Source organism: Triplophysa dalaica, chromosome 20 (assembly GCF_015846415.1).
Source record: "Triplophysa dalaica isolate WHDGS20190420 chromosome 20, ASM1584641v1, whole genome shotgun sequence".
Lineage (NCBI taxonomy): Eukaryota > Metazoa > Chordata > Actinopteri > Cypriniformes > Nemacheilidae > Triplophysa > Triplophysa dalaica.
In genome coordinates this window covers 3,123,935-3,146,323 of record NC_079561.1, presented here as the reverse complement: position 1 = coordinate 3,146,323, position 22,389 = coordinate 3,123,935, and the positions used below count along the sequence as shown (strand labels likewise).

General features: G+C 41.4%; 1 protein-coding gene across 8 annotated transcripts in view; it reads right to left on the bottom strand.

Annotated features, from left to right (window-relative positions):
• The window catches only part of camta1a (calmodulin binding transcription activator 1a), a 308,434-nt gene that overhangs the window by 20,130 nt on the left and 265,915 nt on the right, over positions 1 to 22,389 (bottom strand). For 6 of the 8 annotated variants that reach the window (XM_056733048.1, XM_056733049.1, XM_056733050.1 and 3 more), the window contains 5 exons: positions 15,806 to 15,959; positions 10,857 to 10,997; positions 7,273 to 9,464; positions 6,477 to 6,603; positions 5,555 to 5,689 (listed from right to left, as the gene is read on the bottom strand). In XM_056733048.1, coding sequence (XP_056589026.1) covers positions 5,555 to 5,689; positions 6,477 to 6,603; positions 7,273 to 9,464; positions 10,857 to 10,997; positions 15,806 to 15,959 — 2,749 coding nt within the window. The remainder of the gene's footprint in view (positions 1 to 5,554; positions 5,690 to 6,476; positions 6,604 to 7,272; positions 9,465 to 10,856; positions 10,998 to 15,805; positions 15,960 to 22,389) is intronic. The other 2 variants (XM_056733055.1, XM_056733056.1) reach the window with 1 other exon arrangement.

Here is a 22,389-nt window from a genome sequence, read left to right as displayed (position 1 = left end):
TTGCCTAAAATCAGGAAAGTAAGGAGACAATGTTTTATTTGATAAAGCTATCACGGGCATAAAAGACGGGAAGCGTTCTGTAAAAGTTTTCTTGAGACACCCTACATGAGGCAAGCCACATAAAGCTTGTCTGTATATCAAATACGGCTAAATAATAATAATAAATAATCAGAAAATTCCATAAAACAACATGTGTACCATTATCTGCTTTATATGTGTAGAACAAAAGGTTGCTGAATTTGATCAACCTTTACCGCCATCTGCTTCTGGTTGAATGGATCCCTCCAATTTAGTATCCTGACAAACAGGCCACATATCAAATTAAATCAGGGCTGGCCCCCTCCATGAGCTAAATGCCTTACCCATCCTCCAAGACATGCCCTGGTTTAATCTCCTGCTTTAAGTGCCATCGTTTGACACGATTTATCCATGCACAAGCAAAATTCTTTATAGGGCTTGGCATTAGTGCCAGACAAATACAATATAAATGCTACGAACAGTCATGCTGTTCTCTGAATAGACAAAACAAGCCCCTTTTTCAAAACAAGGCCACAAAATATTCACAATATATTCATCTGTACTGTTACTAATGATTTTACGGTTCATGTGAGTCAGCTACATTTTGCTCAGCCTCCCTGTCATCATTTAGACAAAGCGTACAAAACAAGCAGGCAACAATGCTGACTAGGGTGTACAATGTCAAATACTTTTTCAGGGAAAAAACAGCACAAATGCTTTCATCAGCAGTTTGTTTTAGTCCTCTTGTCTCTAGCAGCAATATCATCTGTCATTTCCTAATACACATTATTACCTTTAGTTCCAGATACTTAAAGAGCTTGTCATTCTTTTTAAAAAAGACACAAGTCTTTCCTTAACCGCAGGCGTTAACAAATCCAATTTTCAATCAATTTCAGCGCGCCTCTAACAATCTAAGAGGCACTGCACCAATCTGCCTAACTGCTGTCTGATTTAACACTAATTAACGATGATGCCCTTGAGGCACACTGAGTTGGATAGGACGCACTAAAGTATCCCGCACTTTTCTGGGGTGTTTCAAATAAGATCATCTCTATTTTCACTGCTGGATGTTTTTAAAAAGGATCCACATTGCTATCAACACCTGTCTAAACAGTGAACCTTTAATTACTTTTTACTCGATACATTCTCATTCAATTTTCTAAACAGAAACACAAAAACTGTGCTCATGAAGTAAAACACAAAGTTCAAAAGGAAACTCATTATTATGAAAATCCACATTTCATAAACTAAGATCTCAGACCTCGCAAATCCAAACTCAGCAAGATTTAGCACCACACAATCAGTCAAAAAGTCGACAAGCTCGCAAGTAATAGCGGGTACGTATGCAACCTGTGGTTATATGCTACAAAAACACCGTTGACCGAAAATAAATGACCCCTTTCCATACAAGCAGGGATTCATAACCATTGCTATCTATGAAATAACGTGACCCGAGGTTGAGTCAAGCTGCTCTGACATTTCCTTCCTTACTGTAAATAAAGGTCGATCCAACTCTAGTTTCCATTCAATTAAGAACATTAAGTGAGCTCATGGTAAACTAAATGCATCCTCTGGTTTAATACAATGTAACTTATCATTCCAAGATTTACAAAAAAAAATGATCAGGATGATACATTCACACACCACCATATAAATGAATTTACAGTATGCAAACATATATTTACATACACTATGAATTTTGAGATTTGCAACAACACCATCAGATTACTTAAATAATAACCATACTGGATGGAGCTAGGCAGGGACTAGAGAATTAATAAAATAGAGAAAGTTATTGAGATTTCATTATGTCGGGTGTATTAACCTGAGGTATAACACGACCGTCTCAACTCAGACTATAACTGTAACTATCAACAGGTTGTTGAGCATGGAAATTTTGAAAGAAGCTTAAACGCGTATGATAACAATTGGTAATCTTCACTTTCACCAACGCAATTCATGTTCATTCGCAATATAAAGGTTCCTTGTCAAACGTGTGTCGTGTATTTTAATGTTCTGCGTCCTCACATTTGGATAGTCGCTGTCCAGTGCTGAAAACAACAGCGCAGAACACTGCTGTCGTAATACACACACATACACACACTCCAGTCACGACGAACGCAAACATACCCACTAAAATTACAAGACTGCCTCAGAATCGTGAATTTTATCCATTTCCCCCCGTGTGACAGCTGCTTGATTGACAAACATGCGACTCTTCGTCATATTTCACTAAAGTTGAACTTTGACGCGAACATTCACAACGGTTCAAAATGCAAATGACTTTAATTCAGTTTATTTTAGTGAATATATAAGTTTGAGTCTTCTTTTGTCGATACTTAAAGTGTACACGTGTAGCTTTCAGACAGACACCGACAAAAGATTTACAGTTTAAAGTTGCAGAGGATGAATTTAGTCAAAAATGATGAACAGGCTCCCACGACGTGAACGGACGTTTAGTTTAGACATCTAGGATTTTTTTGCATAGAGGAATTGAAAGGAGTACACATCTAATACCACATTAAAATCCCTGTTCACACTAGAACTTGTTTCTGCACCGATGGAAATGACATATCTTGGTTTATAGTAACGTCCCCTTTCAGAGACGAGAGTAACTTTACATTCACACAGACATTAGGTTCGTAAACATGTCCAACCTTCTATTTCACTGTCCATGGAGAGTCCCCCTGAAAAGCAAACGGTGCCCTCGTCTTAGGAAAAGCAGATGTTATTCATCGGCATCCTGACCACAATGTCCCAACTGGTCACGCAGTTCCCCCTGTATTTAGTAATACTGGGCGAGATATGCAGAAATACCCCTTTTGGTTTAAGGGACGGTACCAAAAGGTCTCATCAACAACAGGATAAAGTGAAGAAGCGACGTGCTGGAGGAGAGAGAAATGTAAAGCCCGCTCACTTACTCTCGCACTCCCGCCCCTCTTTACTCCACCACTACTGCCCCCAGCGCGCGTGCCTGAATCTCCGCGCGAGACGCCGGGCACGTGCCGCAGGTAAACAGACGCCCTAGTTTTCAACACTTCAGCGAAAGAAATTATAAATACAAAATGCAGCGATTCTGTGTTTCTACTCAATAATTTCTACATTTTTTTAAAGGAATATTTTCCCCATAACGGGCTTCGCGTTTTGAAAACTCGGGAATCTTTTACCGCACGCGACCGGACAGATGACTGCGCTTTTTTTTCCCCACAATGACGAATCGTAATATTTTTTATTAGTCTTTTACACACTCGCTGTGCAATAGTGGGATATGGCATTTATGCTGGTACATCTCGAGAACGTGTGAGGAGCGACAACCACACCGTTATTTCGACGCACGGTTAACCGTCGCTATGAACTGGCACGAATACACACACTGGTCATGAGTACGGTGCACGACGACTCTTTATACTTATTTTGTCCAGCCTGTACCTGCAATGCTGCAGAGAGATGCGAAGCCCCGCCTCCATTCTGCATTATGACAAATCAAGGCAGGCAGCTGTGTGTGCCATTACAGCACACAGTTAAAAGGAAACGACGAGTTAAGGAGGATCGTCTCGACATCGTTTTATTTGACAGCTGCGAAATAAAAACACGCTGTGGTATAAGGAACAGGATTGAAGGGTGCAGAATCAACGTCAAACACGTGCGTAAACAATTCAGCGTGATAACTTCTGAGAACAGTCACGTCGGCCACGTCGTTTACTTTTGCGTAATACAAGTAGCAATTCTGCAATTCAAACAAGAACATACTTTTTAATAGGGATGCTCTTGTGTGCTATCAAGTGACAGCCTATTAAGTGGATGGTGAATTTAATACTGTTTCTTTCCAACATTATAGACCCTTGATAGACAACCTGTTCATTATGTCTGAGCTAAATACAGATTATTTTAGTATTTAATGCATGGGTCAAGTATAACTTGTCATATTAAACAGTGACTCACTCTTACTTAACTCGAAATCATTTAACCTTATTCGTATGCACTCATCTGCTTAACGGACCTATTGCTACTTGATGTAATAAAACATTTAGATGCATGAAAAAGATTGATCTTAATGAAAATACAAGACGTTCTTAAGAACATTTGGAATGGCACAACGGCTCATAATATCAAATTTAAGTACTAGAAAACCGACAACAGTGAGAGATAAAACACATTAGACAGATGAGGTGAACTAGTACATGTCTGTCTGTGTGCAGTCTATGAGATGAGAATTGGCCGTTGTTCCTGTTTTTTGAACGGACATGGGGTTCTAAGTGTGTCCATGGTCCTCCGTTCCGTTCTTTGTCTGCCCTAAGGGCTGTCTGCATTGCAGCTGTCCCTTACCCCAGGCTCCTCCACCATGCCCTACTTACCCTGTCAATGCACACTGCAGTAACAGCACTCACCCCTCCGCCCCCACTCCACAGACAAACAGCACCACACACAGGCACCGACACTCTCAACTTCACTCAGACTCACAGGAGCACTTCGTCCTCATAACACACACATGTACACCTGCTATGTTGGCTTCAATAATCCCCATATAAGATACATACAGTGTGACTGTTTGTGTGCAACGATGCACCCAGTTTCCCCTTTACTGAATCATCTGTACCTCTCTGGTTTAGTGTGCCGTTCTCCAAACATCAGGCTTGTCAATACCACTTCTTCGCTGCCCAAACCATTCATCTCAAATGTTTGTCTTGGCAAAACCTGCCATCAGATGATCGGTGCAAGCGGATTACAGTTTCAGATGTCAAATTGGCAGGCGTGCGGCTTTGCCCATATGCTCCAATATTTCCAGAAGCGCTTTGACGCCACAGCCTCAGTTTGAGGGGGCACGGGCAGCGCAGAAGCATGTGTGTGGAACTGCATTTGGTTTGCCAGGCTTAAAGAGAGCAAATCCCAAACAGCGAAGAGATGATCAGGCTTAAACCTTTACATTTAGAATAATGCCAACGGAGTGGGACACTTAAAGGACGTGTGTTTAACTGCTTCCACACTGCTTAACCAAAAACATGTACAGAGGTAGAAAGCAAAGCCAGATGTGAAAGGAGCAATCGACCTTCAGTTTGTCTTATATCACCAAAGTCATGACAGTGCTATTCCCAGATTGCTCTTCCACTTGACCCTGAAGTATAAACCACTTACATAAATGACTGCCGGCTAGATTAAAGCACACCGGGCATTTAAACCTCTTCCTGTTTCTAATCAGAGCCGTATTTACACGTTATTCCTTTTCTCTGAATTCAGCTTTGAATAGCATATTTAACTTTGCTTTCCCACTCAAATACATTTTATTCACACCAGAACACTGATGCCTTTCCCCAACCTGCACTCTAACCCCATCTACAGGTCAACTGTAAAACAGCGTTTTACCTGCATCTGACCCTTTCTCAGTTCACATTTTATATGAACAAGTATTTATACCATAAGGTACTCTTCATCTCTATTTTAATTTGTTTATACAGAAAGCCTTGGACCAAGACATCTTTATAATCTTTTCCATCGAGCAAAGACATTTTTTTCCACAAATGTGGAGAAGGAGACCTACCGTCAAGCGACAGCCAGTCATGCTGTGATGAAGGCAGGGAGGGCAGAGCACGCGCTTTATATTCAAACACAACCGAGTTGGAGATGATCTGATTACTGACAGCTACCTGCAGAGTCACCAGGCCGGTGTCATGAGCTGCACACACACAAAACAGTCATTAGAGACATCAGAGAAAATCATAAAGGCACATATGAGAGATCATGCGGTTCTGCTCTTTACAGTGCTGACATCTGAAGGAGTTCAGAGAGATTCCTTGAAGGCTTGCACTTGTGACATGTTTATTTGAAGCTATTCAATTTTATTTTAACAATCAGTTGATTAGGGTTTGGATGAATCTTTCTTAAAATATTAAAATGTCCTATTTTCACTTCAAAATCAAAAGAAAAAAATTATTATAATAAATATTTCGAACAGAAAGCAGCTTATTTGTTTATTTTATTGTTTACCTTATTCTTATTTGCTCAATTTTGATAATACAGTCACATTGATGTACAGAAAGTACATTTATTGTCTTTAATTTAATCTTTGTATAACGCTTTTCACAATGTGCATTACTCCTAAGCAGCTTTACAGGAGCAAATAAGAAAAACAGAAAAACACAGAAAGGAGAAACACAGTGTTTGTAGACCAAGCAAGAACATTCTAATAAATAATATCTAACAAATAAATGAAAATACTATGCAACATTTATTTTACTATTATATAATTAGCAAATATTAAAAGTGAAACATCAGGAACATACTGGTAATGGGAATTTGGGTGCACAGTGTGCTGAAAATAATTCAGGGCAAAGAAATCGTAATAGTGCTAATAGTTTAATTGTTCTGAAAATGTAATTTCTCGTGATGATGAGATTTATTTAGAGGTTTCATAAGATCTTATAATAAGTCACTCAAGTATGTATGTATGTACGTGAAGTTACCAGGACAATAGCAACGTAAGACTCCAGGCTGGATGAGGGAGGCTGGGACAGAGATCTGATCAAACAGACAGGTGTAGCTACTGCTGTCTTCCTGCCAAGGGCCTGTTATTAACACCTTTACCCCACCCTAAAGCAAGAAAAAAAACTAGTTACTCATACGTTTCACAGCACCTTTATTAAAATATCTAGATTAAGAACTGCAACATTAAAGAATAAGGAAATGAAAAAGACATGATGTTGTGATGCCATCTAACAGCAGCAAATAATACACCTTTTTTAGATTTAAGCCAATGTTATGCTGCCATCTTGTGGTGTAGTTATATAATGCAATAAAAGAGGGCACAGGTGTTTTTGAATATCATAAATAGGTAACATTTCTTTTAACTGTTTTATTTACAATAACATCATGTTAAAGGGATAGCTCACTCAAAAATGAAAATTCCCCACCCTTATGTCATTACAAACCTGTATGACCTTTTCTAGAATTCCAAATATTTTCAAAAACATTGGTAAAAAAACAGCATGGGCCCCATTAACAAAACCAGAGACGTATTTCTCAAAACATCTTTTGCGTTTCACAGATGAAGAATCATAGACAGGTTTTAAAAGATGTGATGGTGAATAAATGACATTTTTATTTTTGGGTGAACTTTCCTTTAATGTACTTCTACTCTAAGGAGAAAATTTGAAGCTTAAAACCTCAAATATGTGTCAAATTTTAATATCAACTTTTATAAATGTGTGAGCTTTGATATGACTTCACAAGTATGCAACGTATACTGCTAAACAAACGTACCTCTGGGTATGACCACTCCGGAGAATAGTCCGTGACCATGAACAGTCGTCCAGTGGCCTGCAACATACCCAAAGTGCCTTGGGCCACCGCTGCTGACACTACCTCAGCCACATGCATGTAGGTCAACGAGTCTGTCTCTCCTGAGCCTCCCGTAGCACCGGCACCTCCACCCAAAGTCTGAGGGCTACAGCAAGACTGCAGGCAGAGCTCTGAGGGACTGTATCCTGCTGCCCTATTATTTGCGTCTTCTTGACCTTGCTGTTGGTTTCCACCGGAGTTGCCCGTTCCATCTGACCCGGTTGGGGCCACCAACTGATGGGTGTATAATGTTCCTGCGGCCCCCACAGCTGAAGCTCCGCCGTCCACTGAGATGAAGTCATTGATTAGGTCGGAAAACTGGTTTCCGAAAGAAATGTCAAAATGGTCCAGGCTGATTTCCATGCCTGTGCCCCCGGCACCGTTGGCTCCCGCTCCACTAAGCCCATGGTGAGTGTTGTAGAGCCCCTGAACTAAATTGGCTCCCTGCAAGAGCGGCTGGAGTTGCTGTTGCGAGTTGTTGTTTGACACGCCTGTGCCGTTTCTGTTTCTCATAGCCACCGCCTCGCTCCCCGCTCCGTTCTCAGAGGCCTGCTGCATGAAGTGCTCAGCTCCTCCGTTTTCTCCACCTCCTCCTCCGCAGGACTGTAAATGATCTCCTGACTTCAGTAAACCGTCTGCTCCATTCTCCGCACCCCCAGCCTGACCGGACCCCACGCTGCGACTCTGATCCATGCCGACAACTTCCTCGTGCTCTGGACCGAGACCTGGAAAACCTCCCTGGTACTGCAGGAGTTGGATGGAGCCCGCCTGGCCCTCGGTGGGTGAGCCCCCATTGCAGTTGGCTCTGTGCTGGGTGTGATGATGGTGGCCATTACTGCCAGGTGATTCCGTCTTTACAACCTGCAGACCCATGTACGCCCCGTCAGGCGAGTTGTGCTCCAACAGGTGACCCTTTTGGACGAGGCTCTGCCTACCCTGCTGGGTCTGGGCTGGTTGAGGAGCGTCTTGCAGGAAGAAGCCGGGCGATCGGTTCTGGTGAGCTAAGTTATTCATTGCCTGGCTATAACCAACCGCAGTGGCACACGACGAGTAGTCCTGTTTTGCATCAATAGCACTGAAATCCATTTGCTCCAGGGTTGTGCTGGGACTCAGACCTCCTCCAGATGGCAGCAGAGAGGAAGCGGGGGTCAAGGTGAGCGAGTTTTGGCTGCCAGAACCACTGGACACACTACAGCTCACTACCGCCCCCACCTGGTAGCTTCCCTCCTTAGCCAGCTGTTGTTCAAAAGAAGTGTCCTCGGTCTTAATGTTCTTCACCAGCGCAGAACTGTAGCCGTAGTTTGTATCAGACGGAGAGTGTTGCAAACCATTAGTGCTAGCCATCGAGGAAGACGAGGCGTTCGACGCACAATTCTCCTGTTTTAATCTGCTTCCCCCATAGGTCTGGCCCTGTTTAGGGTTATTCAGGAAGCAGTCTGGGTCGAAGTTCATTGTGGTTTCTGGGATTTTCATGTTGCTTGTGTCTAAACTGCTGGAGAGAACAAGCTCCTCACCGGACGCAGACAGCATGGACAGCCCATCTGCTCCGGGACCACCCGCATCTGGGTTCCCACTACCAGGAAAGGCAAACTTGTGGGTGTCAGAGGTGGCTGCTAAGACCAGGCTGTGCGAGGTTGCATCAGGGCCCATAATATGAGCGTTGGGGCCTCCAGTGGGAGACATGCTGTAATCTGGGTCCCCGGTTACCTCAGACATGAAGACACTCTGGGACAGGCTGCTCATGACGGAGGCAACGTGACCCATGCCTGTAACCGCTGGACTGTCGGCCATGTCAGGGTCAGAGTTGAGCCCACTGCTGATGGAAACAGGGGAATTCTGGGTCGTGTCCGGTACTTCCACCTGATTGGTTGAGGAGACCTCAGTGCTATTCTGGTGCAGCAGCACAGGTTTGTGCACCTTTCCATTTCGTTTCTCGCGCACACTCCCTCCTCCGGCGCCTCCGCTGTTCTTGCTGATGTTCCTGTGCTCTGTCTTGCCCTCTGACACGTCATTATTCTGGAGCTCAGAGTGGGTGCTGCTGTAGCCACCCACTTTAGGAGAGATTATGCGATGTTTGGCGCTGTTACATTTGTGATGAACGCTGCTCCCAGCGCCTGTGGAGACACACACAAAACAGCTCATTTTAATTAAGTCCAGAGGTTTTATAGTTGTTTTTTTAGTTTTATTGTAGTTTTATTCTTATTTTAAATTTGATTTCAGATTTTTTGTTACTTCTTAATGATGGAATTAGCAATTTTTTTCTCTGCTTTTTCCAATTGATTATTTATTTGCATTTTTCGCTATATAGATTTATTAATTTATTTATTTATGCTTTTTTAGTTTTTGAATTTTATTTAAGTGTGTTTCTCTTACTTCAGTTTATTTCTGAGGCTTTTTCTCGTGTAGTTTTTCCAATCATTTTTAGGCCAATATTTTAGTTGATTTTAGTAAACAGAAACGTTTTCAAAGTTTTAGTTAACTAGTCATAAATGTAATTACTATAAATATTACTATTATCAGTAAAATCATGTAATAAAACAAATAATGATTATTCATATTTATTAATATTATTTACACATTTATTTTCAGAATTAATCATATTAACCATCTCACTGCCACATAAGTGACATTATCACCTAGTAAAATTACCAACATTACTGGCATTAACAATATCTAAATAATTATATTAACAATTGTATTATTATTATTAGTTAACAGTATCCAAAAAAACATAACCAGCATTTTCCCATTGTTGGTTAATTATTACTATTTTGATACTGTATGACACGACTGTATTTCTTTCAAAACATTATAAAAAATGAATTATAAAAAAGCTTTATAAATAAAATATGCTTTAGTTATGATTTGCATGTTGCAAAACTAGGAAATTAATGAAAGTCCTTAAAAATATCATCAATCAATATTAATAATTTCTTACTAAACCAACAAAAAGCTTTGCAGACTTAAAAAAAATGTCTGATATGTCTCATTAGTCATTTTACTGCATGCTTGGCAATTGATTTTTTTCTTTTATACCACACAACAAATGCTAATCCATCCACCCCACATTCATTTGTTTTAAACATGCGATTCAATTTGCTCTGGAGTAACTGCACCCTATGGGAACGATGCAGAGTTGTAAAGTGCTGTGTTGGATATTTCTGATTAAGGAGAAGGTGAAACTTCATCTATTGTAAACTTGAGTAAAAACTACTGCGCAGGCTTTTAAGGACACAGCTCTCCACATATACAGAACCATTACGCCCTCCAGTGGCATTATTGCAACAGACAGCTCAATAAATCAGTGCATCTCTAAAATGCTCAGCCTGGGCTCTAATAAGGCATTCAGCCTGGCAGGTGTAGACTAACAGACTGTTATCTTCACTACCTTGAACTTCTGCAAAACAATATTTACAGCACTTCCTCTCCTAACCTGCGGCTGCTTCCTGTCTCGCTCTATCTGTCTCTCTATCCACACCCCCCCAGCCCCGCTGCCTGTCCCTTACCCAGCGTGCCTGTGCAGAGGCAGTTGTGAGTCCGGGGAGGAGGCTTGGTCTGGTGGCTGTCCAGTATCTGCTGTACCAGCTGCTCCACAGAGAAGCCGGAGCTGCTGTTCCCATTGCTGCAAGTCCACTTGATTCCATGAACTGCCGAGGGAGAGAGGAGACACAGACGTCAGCCCACCAGCCAAGCCTTCCTACCCCTCCCACACCCGCCTGCGCACTACACCCCTGACCTCACCTCAGAGACAGACCTCATTTCAAACCACTCTGTCCCTTCACAGAGAAAAAGAAGAGTGCTTTATTTCTCTGGGGTCTATTTTCTGTGTTGACCTGGCACAGGAACGGGAAAAGTTCAAGCGCAGACCTAAACCCGTGCTGTTAAAGGTTACTTTTTTTAGCTGATGTGAATAAAAGGAGCAAAGGTTTCTGCTTCGCTGGCTGCGTTTCAAAACCTAGCGAGGTGACTCCGTAGGCAGCGTTTTAAAGCACCTGACGTGAAGGGTGTTGCGAAATGTAGGCAGCTCGTTTTAGCCAAATCCTAGAGGGACAGCTGACCTCAAAATAGAGATTCTGTCATCGTGTATTAAATCTCATGTTGATCAAAACCCGTATGTGACTCTTTCTTCTATGAAACGCGAAAGAAGATATTTTGAGAAATGTTTGGATCATATAATGGAAGTTAACGGGGGCCAATGTAGTTTGGTTATCAACGTACTTGAAAACATCTTCTTTTGTGTTCTGCAGGTGATAGAAAGTCATACAGGTTTGGAATGACATGAGGATGAGTCAACGATGAAAGAATCTTAATTTGGGGTTAACTATCCCTTTAGGCCGCATTTCATCCCATAGTGCATTGCGACAAGTTTAGGGAGAAAGTTCAATTGAACAAATTAAAAAGTTAATTATACCGAGTACACGTCTTGAAAGAAGATCATACAAAAACGCACTACTTTACTCACAATTTGCATGTGCTAAGCCATGTTCATACGATGCTGTCTATGTAGAGTTGCAAAGCCACTTATAAACAGGGGCCTATTACAGGAAGTATGCACCGTGTGATGTAGCTACATACAGATATGTAGGCGGCAAGCACAAAGGTATGTTATAAAGCTTTGGAACAGAGCTCTTGTCTTTTTTCAAAGTTAAAGCCAAAGTTAAAACACTCTTCTTAAAACTGAAGCATAACAATGTCTAAAACAGTAAAACAGCAAAAGAAAAAACATCAAAGTGGATGTCTCAAGAGAGGAACGCTATTTAGAATATCAAACAACACCTAGCCGCCCTAATATGGCTTGGCCATGCTTTGCTGCCTCAGTGAATTTAACAAGCTGAGGTGAAATTGCATGTTCAAGAAAAGGGGAGAAAAGGAAGAGAGGCAGCGAGACAAAAATAGATAAAAGAGACAAAAGCGTCTGGGTGAACTCACAAACAGCGCTGCGTCGGAGCCAGAACAACAGTTGTCACATGCACAGCAGGTTCTTCTGCTCTGCTGAGCTCTGCCATTCTGCGCTTGGCCAAAGAATCACAGCAGCGTTCCATAAGCCATTACACCAGCACGACCATGCCCGAATGGACAAATCAATCTCACAGCATGAAGCCCAACCAGTCACACCACAAGTCAGGTCGTGTAATGAAAGGTCACGGCGGTTCGCTGGATGTGCCGTGACACAGACAGAGGGCGTCTGCTGCGAGGATCTTAAGGAGAATGATTCTCAGATTCCGATTCGCAGGGATTCTCCAACACCTCGGTCTACGGCGGCCTGCCGCTACTAATGCTCTTCTTCAAACTACAAGCTTGTGCACAAACAGTCCATCTGGCAAAGTTCCTTGCGTCTGCTTTAAGACACACTGATACACATTCAGTTTCATCTCTGCGTGATTCTTGGGAAGTAAATGACACGTGTACTGTCTAGTGCAGCAGTTTCAAAACTGAAACAAAGTTTATCTTATTTTAAAATGACTGGTTATGAGTCAAAACGTCACATTGCAGGCATTACCGACAGCAAACAAATTGTCATCCGTTTAATCTCACAATTACAAACGTTTCTGACAACTGACAGTTAACCTGACTGCACATATAAAGGATTCAATGGAGACGAATTAAATGTCAACTTTTCTTCTTTACTCTCACAATTCATACTCAAATGTTTATAATTTTTTTATGTCTTACTTGTTAACACTTTACTATGATCTTGCAAAATTAGTTATTTATATATCAAGGGGTTGATCTTAAGCCTGCTTAATTAAGTAAAACTTAATTAAGATCCCAGCGGATCCAACGACAAAAGAGATCGAGAAGTCCTGGATTAAATGATGCTGACAACGCAACCCAAGATTCTGCTCCAGCGGCCACATCCACCATCTCAACGTACTCTCTTCACTATTACACCGATCAGTTTCTTTAAACGCAGCCTATCAAACGTAAATCACATCAGATATATTCTACCCCGCTGTGTTTATGTGTGTTTATAACCACAAGCCGATCGTCTACTCCTGCAGCAGCGAGGGGGGATTCAGCCACGGCTGGTCTCTGGTCTGGTAAATGGAGGTCACATGACCTCTTCACTTTATGTCCCCTTATAATCAACTGCGTTCACAACCCATTTCACTCCTGTTATATGATGATTTCTTAAATTAAATGAAATAATTGATTATAAAAATGATCTAGGACTGAATTTTTTCCAACGAAAAATTTAATATTAAAAACACTTCTGAAGTTGCTCGGTTTATAAGCAGTTCGTAAGTCTACCTCGGAAATACTGACAAACTTCATCACGTGTGGACTTTAACGGCTTATGTTCAATAGTATAACACACTTTTGATCATATAATATTGCTTTAATAAAATTATTGACAACCCCATGACACTGGATGTTACGGGATGTTACTTCCTGTAAGGTGTTTTGAACAAAAAATCGTATTATATTTTAATCTTATATTTTTCAGTAGATATGAATTGCAGAGTATTGTTTTAAACGTGAGACTTTTAATATTACATGACATGTTCCAAATATATATGCAGAATTTTAGACAGCCAGAGTTCTTGCTTTGATAATAAATCTATACAAATCCCAAAAGCTTTATAACAAACTTAAAATATCAGCCTTCACAACAAAGCCAGATGGTAAAAATAAATAACCTATATTTTACGCTACAATTATGAAACATCCTCGTATCCTGCAACAGAGGTGATGATGAAACCTTGACATCGTTGCGTTTCTATGCCATCAGATCTGCGAGAGATAGCGACTTCTCAACCAATCAGCATTTACACAGATAAGTCTTCCTCTGAGGACCACAAACATTCCCTTAATATCAACAGAGAAATGTGACGATGTGCACAAAATGCCACGCTTTAATAAATGCGAGCTGTTTGTGTAAGATATGGGTCACTCAGGGGAACATGTGTGGTTTTTATGAATTATACGTGGCTAATACAGTTCACAAGTGCTCCTTCACACTCCAGCTGCGACACTAGGTGGCACTGTTGCTCTACACGTGAGCTCGGGTCATGGCCAGTTGTTTGAAGACTCGGAGGGTGGACCTATCAGACTAGTCTGAGTGTATTGGGGCCATCAGAAGTCATTTCACACCTTTGCCACTGTCCACACTATTTACAAAGTCGACGCTTTGCATGCATTACGCCGAATGGTTTCGACGTGGACCATGCATCAGGTGTAAAGAACGCATTAGTGTACAGCATGCGTCTTAAAGTCAATGTAAAAAGAAGCTCTTAAGCGATTGCAACCAAAGCTCTTAAGGGGATCGTAACACGCGGCGGTGATTACAATGTCAGCTGAGCTCGTCTGTATTCCCCTCGCAAACATCCTGTGTCTAAAAGTGCTGAGGCGATGCATCTGACTTCATATATTCATTACCTTGACAGGCCTGTCCTAGTTCAAATGATCAATGCCAGCCATCACACACAGAGACGTGGCCTAACAGGACTATGGGTAAACACGCTTATATGCAAGCTGCTGGTTTATAGCTATATCCTCATTAGACATGTTTCCACCGGTCAATTCCGTGACCTAGACCTGCCGTAAACAAAAACATGACCACCGTGTAAGCATTAAGGCGGTGGTGTGCAGCTCTGGACGTGAGAAGGGATTTCTGGTGAGTCAGACGCTCCTCCGCCTACTCGCTGGCATCAATCAATACATCACTGCCGCCCTACTCTGACTGACTGGAAAGCAACGGGCTTCATCGTTCTGAACAGAACGAGACGCAGACAAGAGGCTCCGCTGACCCTGGGCACTTCCGAGCGGGCACGCGCGATGAGGTAATCATTATGTCGAGTTTCCACATGGAGACTGAGGATTACACAAGAGTGCCAGGGTTGTCTAAATGAAACCATCCAACATCCTCGATGAAAATACAGAAAGTACATAAGTGCGTTAAGGATCTTTAAATAAAAAAAATATGTACAATATTTAGTCTAAGCATCTAATGTGAATGGAGAGTAAATGGCGTCTCGCACAGACCTTCTCTACACCGTAGAAACAGCGCGTTTATTATCATTATCTTTGATTTGTTTTCCAGCAAACATCCTTTAATAAACAATACAAAATTTGGTTGGGCAGAACTGGCATGTCTGATACCATTAGGTATTATAACATGATTTGAGGGGCAATTTTCATATTACCAAATCATTTACTACAACTTTTCCCCCAATTAACTCTTAATCTGTTGCTTTTTAATAGTTTTTAAGGAAGTTGTTAGGGTAACGTATTGGGTAGGATTAGGGATCTAGACTATGGTCATGCAGAATATGTACTTTATAAATACTAATAAACACCCAATATACAAATAATAGTCATGCTAATACCAACTAGTTAGTGGTCAAAGCATAAGCCTCACTTTCAATTTACATTTTTTTCAATCTACATTCACATAAACATGCAAATGGAACGACAGGCTATACAATTAATTCAAGAATTAAATGCTACTCACACATGGGCTTCAGCTGGCCAATGAGCTCCTCTTTTGTCCATTTGGCCCATTCCTTCTTGTCCGTATTGATGGAGCAAAGGATGGGCCCACACGGCTTCCCACAATCCTCGATGGCCGGCACGTTCAGGTAGTGGACTAGCACGATGTCTGGGTTCTATGGAAGAGAAAGGATAGAAATAGAGAAAGAGGGGGCGAGAGAGGCAACACAGATTGGGTATTAACAGTGTGCTGGCAAAGATGAGACAATGATACACGCACTCGCTCTCTCTCTCAACCTCACACACATTAAACAAGTGCTGCTCTTTACAAGCACAAAAATAGGTACAAAGCACCCGACATGTTATATGGTTTGATATAAAACTGCCAATTTTAGTCGCAGCACAGATCGACAGTTCAAGTATCACACGTAAAAGATAAAGTAATGTTAATTAATGTGTGTTTTGAGTTGGCTATTACATCTGGATGCACGCCAGCGTACTTGGCAACATTTATGAAGGGATGAACATAAAATATGTCGCTCTCTGCCCTTAACTCATTGAAATGCTTATCAGGTGGAGCAAAAGTAAAGCAAACAAAAGCATTACCTGAATCCACTTTTTAACGTAGTGAAAGTGTTTTTATATACAGAACACTATGCCTGGATAGATGCAGAGTTATAAAGCTCTTCTCCCGCACTTGATCATCATTTGATGAATTACTGTTGCCACTGTTGCTAAAAAACTAACACAGACGTTTAAACAAAATAATATTTACTGCCTTTTCACGGACAGTAATCGCCCAATGTGAATTACGGCAAGCAAATAGCGCGTTTTGTTAATAACTCCGATGCAGGTGGATTCATCAAACAATAAAAGGTTCTGATCAACACAAGTAACAAGTTAAATCAAAGGTGCAATCTATGATATGCTTAATTTACATATAAATGAGCAATGTTTGCACTGGAAAGAATGAGAAGTACTGCTTTGAATCCACATGGCACAGTGCTGTAACAACCCAGATAACCTCCGCAGAACACAAAAGAAGATATTTTGAAGAATGTTGTTAACTGGCCCTCATTGACTTGCATTGGTTTTGGGTCCATGCAATAGAAGTGAATGGGTACCGACACTGTTCGGTTACTAACTTTTCGAAATATCTTCGTTTGTGTTCTGCGGAGGAAAGAGAGTCGTAAAGGTTTGAAATGACAGGAGGGTGACGACGACTGAATTTACATTTATGGGTGACCTGTCACTTTAACTTAGACGAAATATCGAGAAATAAAGTACATAGGAATATATGATAACTATATTTATTTCACCTTTAAAACATGAGTACATGTGTGAAGGCTTTGAAATTCAAAAAAGCATCTTCTCAAGAAAGTATTTGTCGAAAAATTGCAATACCTTCAGAGGGCCTTCAGTGTATATAAACAAATCGTGTCAATTTGTGGGCAGCGAGTGTTGGTTTGATACATTTTGACAGCTTATGAATAAAAGTGCTGTTTAAAAGCATATCCAGCCAGTGTGAATAACATCAGTTCTGTTCTGCAATCATAAATAGCGTTGATTACAAAGCGCTGTAAACAGTCGCAGAACAAGCGGTCCCCTGTCACCACGGCGATTACACACATCCTCACCGAAGCCCACACATTCTGACACACCAGCACGTGAAACACAGCTCGGGATGCGTATCCTTACACAGAAACTGTGAAGAAAAACGTCCCTTCCATTTGCATTTTTATTAGTTTTATATGCATTACGTGCTGAGTGAATTGGGGGCTGCAGCTTTGTGCCTCCCCCTTACACCTCGACGTAAGTATAGTGAATCTATGCAGACTGCCTGCTCGGTGGGGTAATACACACAAAGAAATATTCATACACCCGCTGGCACGTACACAGAGAAAACCATGGTAACCACACATGACCACATTAGACTTGATGCAAACTCTTCATCAAACAACGCTGTTCACCGAGGAGCCAAATGACATATCTCAAATAGCCTGCTGACCAATTAGAAAGTGCGACACCAGTGACCACGGAGAGAATACATGAAATGCAAGAGCAAAAACAGCAAAAGAACACATCAAAAGGTAAATTCAAAGTACCAAGAATCAAGTTCAGTAACTCTTGAACTTGATATGTGTCAAGGTGCTTGAAAAGCTTTGATGGATTAAAATGAAAAGATTTGATTTAAAAATGAAATCCACAGGTTATCTGTGTTCATGAGAGGATTTTAAGAGAAAGTTTGAGGTGTAATATTCTCTTTCATGTGGATGGTGGGAGAGTGGCGGAAAGTGAGCCGAGCTCCACTGATCTGGGGTCAGCCGTGAGCTCACGGGAGCACACACAAGCACCACGTTCCCATATGGTGGAAGCAGCTGCGGAGAGCGCCAGGCCATGCCCTTAATCCTCATCCAGCAGCACAAGAGGGGTAAATAAGACTTGTTTGATTACATGTCATGAAAGAATGGCTAAAAATATTAATTACCCTATTTGTTTCTTCTATCTTTTGAGTTTAGATTGAAATATTACATTTCTTTCACCCATACAGGAGATGTACACATAAAGAAAACAGACCAAACAGAATTAGCCGGATGGATATCGCACAGATGAGCCGAGACTGTGTATGTGTTGTGTTAATTGCTCATAAGCGCTCCGAGAATAAGACAGATGTCCAATCTAAAAAACACAAAGACAAAAAAATGCTTGCTTGAGCACGAACACACTTGAATACACGACATCCCGCAAACACACACACACATACAGACAGACACAAAAGGTGCAAAGTTTACATTTTGCTGCACCTGCCAATGGCCAAAAAACATTTTCATCCATATGAAATTGAAATTATTTATCTGCTTTTGTTTGGATGTTAGTTACAAACACACATGTTAGTGTTTGTCTGTCCTTATGTCATTCGCAGTATAAATTCACTCTTTAGTTGTCTTCTTCATATTCTCAAATTTGGATCCTGAAATTACTAATACTTTATACACACATTATTGTACAGTATGGATTATTCCAGATATTACAAGTAGTAAAAAGACACAAAACAGTGTTTCCCTTGTGTGTATCACTTATATCAGCGAGGGTTCAAGTATCATTTTTACACTTTTATATAAACCCTGTATTATGTTGAAATCTAAACAAAGTTGCCAGCCAACTGGCGATTAACTCTGTTTTTACTTATTCACCTTAGCCAATTTTCACTTGGCGTGTATTAATTTTGGGACGGTTCACACACACTTTTTCGGTCCCTCCCACACAGACACATTTGCCCCTGTTTAACAATGCATGTTTGGCAGACTTACAACCCATCCAAATACACAAGTAATCTGTGAAGCTGTGCTTTCCATCGTAAATTCAATAGCGAGCCAGAAGCTTATGACGTCTGCGGCTCGCTCCGTTCTAGCTCCGTCTCTTCAGAGAGCTTTTACGCACCCACACAATCACACTCGCGCCCCCTCCAGACCCTCTTCTCTCCTTCCAACGGCGAAGCAACAATGAAAACGTGGAGTCTTATAAATCTATCAGGACGCTCACTTCATTTAATTGAATTTCCTGCTTGCTGCTCACTTTTAATAGCGCAAGTTTTCGGCCAACGATCTAAAGAAAGACACTTAGGAGGAAACTTTCGCCCTATTTCGCCCAGAAAATGAGATCTCATTAAGCTATCGATCAATTGCGTAATGTAATCGTTACACCATGCTTGTGGTCCACCTCCGTTGAGGATCAGGGCTTGGTTCCAAGTTTGTCGAGATGGGGTTGAAGTTTGGATATAGTTGCCGGCGGCCGAGGTTGTGGTATTGCGCAAGCGGCATTTTTCTTTATTAAAGACATTCATTAGAGCTCAGCACCTCACGCTAGGTTTATCCCCGGAGAGCAACGTGTGTAGAGCTTGTGTTACCAGAACAAGTATTTATCCTTCCACTTCACTGTTAATGGCATTAAATGCTAAACGAAGGTAAAACTTAATTAGGAGGCTTTCTTTGCTTAAATTCAAGGAAATTGTTTCCCTACTCTAGTGCTTTTCATTTGCGAGCACGGAAAACAATTAACGCCTGTTCTTCCTTAGCTGGAAGCACACAATAAAGAGCGCTGATCGGATTTCTAAAGGTGCGTTTGTGATTTTCCGCCGTGTGAGTCTGAGGATGGCTGTGTGTGACCCTCATTCTCACCTCTACACATAAACACTCTGGTATCGCACACAGGACTCTGAAAGCACCGTGGTAACCTGGCAACTAGTAGCTGGACGCCCACATCCAAGAAGCCGGTGTGGTCATGAGTGCTGCCCCATAGCCTGACCAGAGTACTATAAATATCCGGTAGTGATAGCTTCAGGGTCATTACCGCTGCTCGTGTCTGCCTCCAGATTCCAGCCAGCATTGCCTCCAATGTTAAGGGCTCCTAAGAAGGACAGGATCTTATAGATATCTGCATATTATGGATTTATTCAAGTGTGGGGAGGAACAAAAGAGATTGTTTTCGGAGCAAGATTTGTTTGAAAAAAGATCATTTGGGTTTCATCCGGGCTGGAACTTATTTAGATGCGGACAGAATGAAATAACAATATGGGTCACAGTATCATATTCTGGTTTCAGTATGTTAGCCATGTTATTCTTTCAATGTGATCGATATTCTCTTTTTAATCATCAGCTGTATGTTTTAGCCCAAAACGAAATATGATTGCACAGCCTAACTACGTCACGTCGCAACATTACCATCAGAAATGATAAAGACTTTAAGCTAAACAAGAAAGGGTTTGGGACTCACAGGAACAATAAAAACCTCATTAAGATGAAATAACCTAATGAAACAAAAGAACTACTTAAAAGCGTCTGCTGAGAAACAAAGAAAGAAAACAAACTATTTAAAGAAAGATAGTAGGAAAGACAGAAAGGAAAAGAAAGAACGAAAGATCAAGATTTAGGCTTTTGGGAGGAAAATCTGACATAAAGGAGTTCAAATCCACTGCGAAAGATGACATGGCCTAACGCTGCACTCAGTTGACAGGAAAGCCCTAGAGGATTCTGGGACAGATCCTCTGACTCATTACTAGCGAGCCGGGTGAGAAACAAACCCACTGGGTGTACAAGCAGACCCATTTCACTAACATGTGTTACATAAATCACAGCACTTTCGATGCGCCGGAACAAATATTTAATTTTTTGTCTCCATTTGCATCACTATTTTTAACGTGATTGAAGGCTTCATCCTCTCCACTGCGAGAGGATGATGCACTTTAGACGTGCTGTAGAGGTCAAAGCGATGGTCAGTGCAGCATCAAGCTTCTCCTCAGAAAACACACAGTGACCTTTGAGACAGAAGAAGCATCAGACGAAGGCATCAGGGCAAACCTGCTGTGGCTGTTTTCACTGGGATGAGATAACAGAGTCAGGATCAGTAGGATTTCTTGAGTTCATGAGTGGGTGAGCGGCTCAAGTTTTGAATTTAAAGTGTGTGAAATTCAGAAAGCATGTACAGTATGCAAATGCAGAAAATAAGCACGTGTAATCACTGATCCAAGTGTTGGCCTAACATCTTAACACATTGATTCTGCTTTGAAGGGATGTTTCACCCCAAAATGAAATTTTTTTGTTCTTTATTTGCTCACTCTCATCTCATTTCAAACGTGGAAGACTTTCTTTTGTTGAACACAAAAAGAACGCTGAGAACCAAACAACAGTGGCTCCCGTTGACTTCCATCCTACGGACACAAAGACATTTCTCAAAATATCTTATTTTTGTGCTGCAAAGAAGAAGTAATAGGCAAGTTTTAACTGACATGAGGGTTGTAGGAGCTTCTTCTTATACTTCAATTTCCTGAGTTGTTAGATCCCAGAGAAATTAGGTTGACACGCTTTCTTCATGTATCGTTATTTGGTTCTTCGCAAAGCTCCATAAGGAACTAAGAGATATTTTTTGCATCACCATACACAGTTTATTGGCTTCACATAGCTTGTCCAATTATGTCCAATACATGTACAAGTGAAACTTTCCACGAGTTTTACGTTGTTGCGGTCAAAACCTTTTTGCCCTTCCGGGTCAAAGCCTGTTTACAACAGTAGCAAGGCCACCTGAATGCACCATCACGCTCACAGCGTCACCCAGTGATCAAAAATGAAAATAGCACACAATCTCAACACAGTTTGGCTCCTACAACGGTGAATAAATGAATATGATTTTTTTGGGGTGTACTGTCCCTTTAAGTTAAAGGAACAGTAGACTCGAATGAGAAAACAAACATTCTTCTGTCATGTAAAACAGAATAAATGAACGCTTTTCAATAACATTTCAATTGACATTTTTTTGGTGAACTGTCTCTTTAAGTGTGTGTCCGCCATTTGAATGCAAGAGTTCAAAGGCATGTGGGAAGATCTCTGTGTCTGTGTGTGCTTATGTGTGAGAGAGGTGATTAAAGCCTTGCCCTGTCGGGTGCCCTGACTCTGGCACGGTGATGGATGAAGCAGTGTGTCCGTCATTAGGCAGCAGGCTGGCCCCTGGCACCCACACCCAGCTCTTAAATGTATCCATACCTCGCTGTCCCCTAGTGCTGCTGTTCATTTCAAGGTCAATTGACTCAGTGCTGCGCGGGGCACAAAACAT